The sequence below is a fragment of the Priapulus caudatus genome, unplaced genomic scaffold (assembly GCF_000485595.1).
Source record: "Priapulus caudatus unplaced genomic scaffold, Priapulus_caudatus-5.0.1 Scaffold382, whole genome shotgun sequence".
Lineage (NCBI taxonomy): Eukaryota > Metazoa > Priapulida > Priapulimorpha > Priapulimorphida > Priapulidae > Priapulus > Priapulus caudatus.
The window spans coordinates 72,595-79,757 of record NW_014577443.1 but is presented as its reverse complement, the minus strand read 5'-3'; the positions used below and the strand labels follow the sequence as shown (position 1 = coordinate 79,757).

Below are 7,163 nucleotides of genomic sequence, written 5' to 3'. Positions count from 1 at the left end.
TATATATATATAATAACCCACTAACCCTCGATGCAAGCAAACAACTGCACCCATTATCTTTCTCTTTCTGCAAAAACAGGTGTTATTTAATAAAATATTATAACCATATATATACATATATATGGTTATTATATTTTATTACACAACACCTGTGTTTGCAGAAAAAAAAATTATATACATAGCATCCCTCTCAGTCCAAGATGTAGACAAGAACAAGGCCCCATTCACAGGCACCTCTAGCCAGTCATGAGACAGTGAGAGTTGTGATACAAGCGCTTAACTAAAGCATGCAAAGCATTCAAGCAACGACATGCTGTTGTTCCCGTAAAAATATCCATCTCAAAAAATCTGCTCAAACAAATCTGTTACGGGACATATATGTCGGCGTCATCGACACCGACAATCAACAACAAACGAACGAGAGTTTCGCGACGATGCACGAGCCGCCCGGTTGCGGACTCACCTCAGCGTGTCCGGATACTCCAGGCGACCGGCCTTCCCGAAGGTCGCGTTCCACAGTGCTGCCGTCTGGTTGCGTAGCTTCCTGCGCGGGTGAAGGAGGGCGGGTTCCAGCGCGGGAGCGAGAGAGAGCAGCAGCGAAGAGTCGCAGGCACCGCTGTGACCTCCCTCCACGCGTCGGCCCACCTCCGACCACAGCCGGTCGATCTGTCAATCATCGAGAGACGGAATTATCGCAAAGGAACGAAAACTACTGTGAATTTTTTGCTTTTTTTCCGGCGGTTTGAAGATGAGAATTTAGACAATGGGGTGGTTACACGCAAAATGACTGTCACACGATCTGTCGAAGCAGCAATTTAGCAATCGTTGCTCTGTAGTAGCTCTCGTCTTGTTGACGTATAGCTGACTAACTAGTGATAGAGGAGATTGGTTCCTTCTAAATTCAGTTCTCTGGCACGTCATCTTTGGCCCGATGTTGCAACTATGCCCGTTGCAATTGAACTAGCGCTCTTTCAATTTAAGCTTGCACACGAAGTGATGAATGGTTATAGAGATTTTACCAATATTAGAAAAAAAATTTAATTACAAATTAAACATAATTAAATTAACATTAGAGATATAAATACATGTAATTAGTGATGAGGAGAGCATGAGGTAGCGCTACCTTGTCCTTCACAGCTGCTGTGTACAATGTTGGCTCCCGCTTATCGCTAGACTGCTTCAGAATCTGGCGAAGAGGTGGCGCCAGCTTCTCCAGCAGTGCGGCGACGGCCGGCGGGTTGCCGATGTGCTCGACGATAGTCGTAACCATGGCGACGAAGCTCGTGAGGACGGACGACGACGCGGCGCGCTCCTCGCCGTCGAGCTGAAACAAAAGAACGTGTCGATGGTCGTCAAGATGAAACAAAAGAACGTTGAAACACGTGTTGACGTTCGCGCGAGATGCGAGAGCCAGACGCGGCATCTGCTTGTAAAGTTACCTCCGTCTCCATGGCAACGACAGCATCCAGCAGACGAGTGATGAGGTCCACCAGGTGGGTGAGATTCCCTAGAGGCCGCTGCCTGCGCTTGCCCCACTTTACCGGACTCACACCGGCGCCACCTGCACGAACCAAAACACATCGGAATAACTAACAGCCATTTGGTTACTATAGGATAACACCCACATGTGTGTGAATGTACATTTATTAGGTATGTAATTCATAAGTGTAAATAAAGTAATTTGAATTGAATTGAATTGAATTGAATTGAATTAGAAGCAGGTGTATATAAAAACGGGAAACGTCTACAGCAAAAGACTTTGTCACCAGACCGCACATAAATTTGTGAAATGCCGTCGCTTTGCCGAGACACTACAAACTTGTGCCGAATTCACGCACGTACAATCAGTCACCTATCATCTGGAAGCGGTCATACCTAATGTCAACCTGCAAAGTTGTATTTATCATACGCCATGACTGGTGGGCAACCGTTGCTCTAGTGTCCCGATAAGAAGTGTTTTTTTGTCTTACCCGTAGCACTCAAAAGTGTTCCGAAGCTGACACAGCCCACCATCACTTGCAGTAGCTTGGCAACAATGTCTGCCCAGTTCACATTCTGATAAGTAAAGAAGAAGAATGAGAAGATAATAATATAATAACAAATAAATAAAAAGAAGCGATTAGAAGAAACCCTATGAGAATGCTGTGACAGAAAGCTCAATGCTTAATAACGCCTGATGGGAAGGTGGAATCGATTCTTCATGAGTGGATAATTATTATTATCAAATGAGATTATTACTACTATTAATACCATTATTAGTGCTATTATTTATTGAATTATGATTGTATATTAGAGAAGTAATAACAGGAGCTTGCAAACTCGTTGCCATCACTAAAGAGAGAAGAGATCTGGTCTCTATTTCACCAGCACACCACTCTAACGATCGAACATGCTACCAACTTATCTAATCCAATAGGTTCCCGTCGCCGTGACAACGAGCAAACACGAACCTGCAGCTTCTGTGGGGTTGCCATGCCGGCGATCGACACACACAGGTCCTCGCAGCACTGGTTGGGCGTTGTCGTCGCCACCAGGGCGGCGCACCGCACCAAGGTCGTGTAGAGGTCAGACCAGGTCTTCAACATGGCACGAGCCGCCTACACAAAGCAGACGACAGCGGCAACGTCACGCAAGGTTTCCGAGCTATAGCTGCTAACACGGATCGTAACTTGGACTGCAGTGGGTAGACTTATAACACGGATCGTAACTTGACTGTGGTGGGTAGACTTATAACACATGGGGACAGGCTTACCATGGGTCGACCCTTGCGATAAATGTCAGTAGGGTGGCGCCCGAACGTGGGGACGGACTTACCGTGGGTGGCTGGTGGTCGTTGAGATGTGAGACTGGAAACAGCAGCACGGCGTACATGCACGTGAAATCATGCTCCAGCGCGTCGCCCTGGTTCACCTCGTTGCTCTGTAACCGTAGAAATCACAAACAATAGAACATCCAGATGCTCGGTTCTTGTTCGCACCAGGTTCTCGTCATTTTTTAATATGTAACATCATTGACTGCGAACGAAAAACTGCAAGCAAAGGAATCGCATTTTACATCGACAAAAGAGCATTCGCCAACAGAGGGCGTGCTCGCATGTAAACCTAGGCAGGCTTCGCTCTCACCTTATCGACGTACGCATAGAGCGGGCGCGCGATGATGCTCCACAGCCGCATCACGGCGTCCGGTGGCGCCCCCTGCATCCCGCGCAGATGATCCATCACTGACTGAGCGAACATCAGAGGCGAAGATGTCAGACGCATGCTTCCCTCACAGAGGGCGCTGAAGATGCCCGTGAATCGCTCGTCGACGCCGCACTGCGCGACGAGCGACGGACAGAAGAGCAGCTGTAGGAGGTGCAGTGCCGGCGACCCCTGTAAACACACGAACGTGCAATGTCTTTATGATAAACAAAATCGTGGACCGCTGAAATTGAAATCACCATCGTTCAATCGCTCGCAAACTCTCCCATCAAAATTACCTGATATGTGTGTATATATATATACGCAAGTATTTTCGACAAATAAAACCGAGTTTTTACTTCATCACCTCACCACTATACACACACACATACATACACACACATGTGCACGCATGCACACACGCACGTATATACACAGGGATGAGATTGGATAAGCAAGATTTTCAGCTGAAATTTTAATTAGCAAACAGAGGAGCGAGCAATGCGAGGACCGTAGGTCATCGCCATGCTAGGGGGTGCGGGGGCATGCTCCCCCGGAATTTTTTTTAAAAGAATGGTGCAATTTGGTGCATTCTAAGCTATTCTGAACAAATTATAGGAGACTCTTGAATCACCTTTTCAAGTTGTCAAAAGGAACAAACGACTATAATAGGAAATCAGGGGGACTGAAAATAGGGCAAGTTTTTTTATTAAATGTCTAGACATAATGATATTTTTCTGTTTCACTCGTCGCTTGCATTGTTTTACTCAGCCATAAGCTGCCTTGCTGCGACCAGATTTGAATGAAAAAAACACAATGCGAATGGAACAATCAGTGCATAGTCATGCACACAACATGCACGCAGCAACATGTAAACCCAGCCCCCAGGGCCAGGCATGGTCGTTAACGTGATCAGCCTACCTCAAATGTCTGCCCCTCTACGCAGCTTGTGAACGAGGATTTTCTTTTCTGCACGCAAAACAGATACACTGTCATACTTCGCTGTCAGCCTTACTGTCTAACACTCTACAGTCTACAGTCAGGTGCTGTTGAGGGTATATAATTTAAATTGTTACATTGTTACCCCCCTCCCAATTTCTAACGAATTTAGACGTTTCACAAATCGACCCCTGCGACTTTCAAATCCGCAGATTTCCGCGGATCCGCGGAAGAATCTCATCCCTGTATACATATACACATGCACACACACATGTATACACATATAAACATGCCCACTTACGTGCATAACATCACCACTGCCACCGTGAAAGGAATGTGAACTTAGAACCTTGTCTGAAATGGTTGTCAACTCATCCAGGAGTTTCTGAAAATGAAAAAACCCACTTTGAACCAGTGCTAGTATATACAATCAAATCACAGTTATGATACACTACAACTGATCATATTACAGACATTACAGTTTTATTACAGTAGTTTACATATGATAGAGAATATGATATATGACATATGATATAAAATAAACTGTCATATACAAAAGTTATAGTGGTGGATAAAATTGTATTATTATTGAACATTTCAACAAATTCTCCCAAGAGAATATGTATAGAATGTGCGATCTTGTATATTTCATTAGGTTTTAGTAATATATTTCCTTTACCAGTCCTGTAGCAGGGGACACCAGCTGCTCGGAAATTATCACCCCTGTTACATTCAGAAGTGATGACATCACATCAGCAATGTCGCTCTTGTTGTCTTGACTGATGACGCCGTTTACTTGGCCAATCAGATATCTCCAGGTTCGAAGCAGGAGTGCTGCGTGTGCAGACAAAAGACCATCCTTGAATATTAACTCACAATGCTTTCATACTACTACTTTCAAATTTTTCGATACGCGATTACAAACAAGTGAACACGACAACTTACGCTCCTCCTCGTTCGCCAGCAGGCGGCAGCACTGCACGAAGGTGGCAAGTAGTGTCGCTGCGTGTTTCACGAACACCATGCTCGAGTTAATCATAGCGCCACACAGTGACCGCTCTGAAACGGCGGAAAACGACGACGTGATAGAGTTCGTCGAAAGGTCGGCGGAAAGTCGTTAAAAGGTCAATGGATGGTCGTCGAATGCTCGCACAGTTAAACCTGCGCTAGAAGGAGCCGAGTAACATGCATGGTTCGACATCTTCTCAATGCAATCTTTCCCAATTAGACACACTATTAGTTTATTAAACGAGGGCATTTGGAATCGGTTACTATAATCGACTGCCCGAGAATTAAACTTGTGGTTACTTCTCCCTAATGGAGGAGAAATCGCTGGCAGACAATGCGAAACTCGAAATGCAATGAATTCGCGCTAGAATCGCGACGGCGAACCCACCTATACTTATCCCGTCCTTCAGCGGATGTGCACTAGATGGCGCCACCAGCGACGCCAGCACCTGTAGGGCGTAAGTCTGCAGGAACCTATACACGGTGTTCCGCTGGGGGCTCTCCGGGAACGCAGCGACGAGCATGGGCAGAGCCTGACCTGCACCGGCGCCACCTGGTGACGGACATCGATTGTGAGCAGAACATATCGCACAGAATGACCGAGGAGGATATTAATTACATATGATGATCTCGCTGTGTCGGTGAGAGCGCATAACGAGGTGGTTACTGATGAGGTTGCCGCCAGTACCAGTACAGCCATTTGAAAAATGATCCCAATCACAATCAAGGCCACAATCAAAAAAATATTTGTTTGCCCACACCCGACCCAGGCTGAAAGGTTTGGGTAGGTAGGTATAGGCTTCTTTTATTTTAGGGGGGTCTTTTTACAAATTCAGCATGGTGTCTACATGCTCGGGTGTGCTTACAAGTGTGGCGATAGCTTTTATGTTGACTGTTTGTTTTGCTTGGTACATATAATGTATTGCCTACAGATTTATATAACGCACAGTGATACAATTTGTAAAAAAAAAGAATGGGAAAGATCAATAAAATCTTTTGAGTTGGCCCCTTTTTGGCAGGTCGGTCGAGTGAGGGCAAACAAACAATATTTTTATTATGGCCCAAATAAATCAAACAATTAATCAAATGCTGTGGGGTCCCCAATATGCATCAACCTGTATGTTGTAACTCAATCCTAAACAAAAATTAATACCTAAATAAGCAGGGTGCGAAATTAACGAGAGTCCAGAGTCAAATACTCCCTGATTTACTGTCGGACTTCCTGATTTGACATATGCAGGAGTCTGTGTGACTCCATGAAAATTCTGCCATTCTAACAAGTTCGTTTCAGAGCACGGCCTCGCGGAATTACCGTATTTATTCAGTAAACTTCCAAAGAAAATATGGCAGACGTGCAACCGCATGAATCTTAAAAATAAGCACATGCGTTATGGTTAATATCTTTAATTTTGAACTTCAGACTGCGGACTCCCTCATTTTGCTGCGGACTCCCTCGTTTTGAGGGTAGGGAGTCCGTTGGACTCCTGTGTTCAAAAGTTAATTTCTACCCCTGAATAAGGGTTAGGGTACAAAGGGAACGCCGGTGCTGACCTCTGTAGACATGTATCGGTACTATAATGGCAAACACCAACAATGTTCGACGAGACATCGATTAACAACACAAGAGCAGTCGTTAACGTCGAGCTCTCGCGGCGCTAGATTTAGCATACCTGTACGTTTCGGTGTGCTCATCAGGGGTAGAACTGTAGCTGAAGTGTTGGGGGCCTGAGGAGACATGAGCGCTGGTTTCAGATAGCCTCCCATCACACAGAACTGCAGCAACGGCACGCACACCTGCAGTAGAAGCAAAGCAAGATACGTTCCCATCTGTAGATATGATCTATTTCTATATATCTAGAGATACAAAGCTTGACATATATCACGAGTATATACTACAAACCATGCCGCTGCTGCTGCTGCTGCTGATACTAACAAGAGCCGCAGAGCGTCTGGGCTCATCTGAGGTCTGTTGCTACGATTATAAACGTAAAATTTCAGTCGTGCGTAGTACCACATTTGTTAGGCGCAGATATGCAG

At 45.4% G+C, this 7,163-nt stretch overlaps 1 protein-coding gene across 1 annotated transcript in view; it reads right to left on the bottom strand.

Moving 5' to 3' along the window:
• LOC106809759 (telomere-associated protein RIF1-like) overlaps positions 1-7,163 on the bottom strand; it is a 27,249-nt gene that overhangs the window by 12,908 nt on the left and 7,178 nt on the right. The window contains exons 11-17 of the mRNA XM_014812960.1: positions 6,797-6,920; positions 5,515-5,679; positions 5,064-5,177; positions 4,798-4,952; positions 4,420-4,503; positions 3,123-3,371; positions 2,815-2,919 (exon numbers count right to left, since the gene is read on the bottom strand). Coding sequence (XP_014668446.1) covers positions 2,815-2,919; positions 3,123-3,371; positions 4,420-4,503; positions 4,798-4,952; positions 5,064-5,177; positions 5,515-5,679; positions 6,797-6,920 — 996 coding nt within the window. The remainder of the gene's footprint in view (positions 1-2,814; positions 2,920-3,122; positions 3,372-4,419; positions 4,504-4,797; positions 4,953-5,063; positions 5,178-5,514; positions 5,680-6,796; positions 6,921-7,163) is intronic.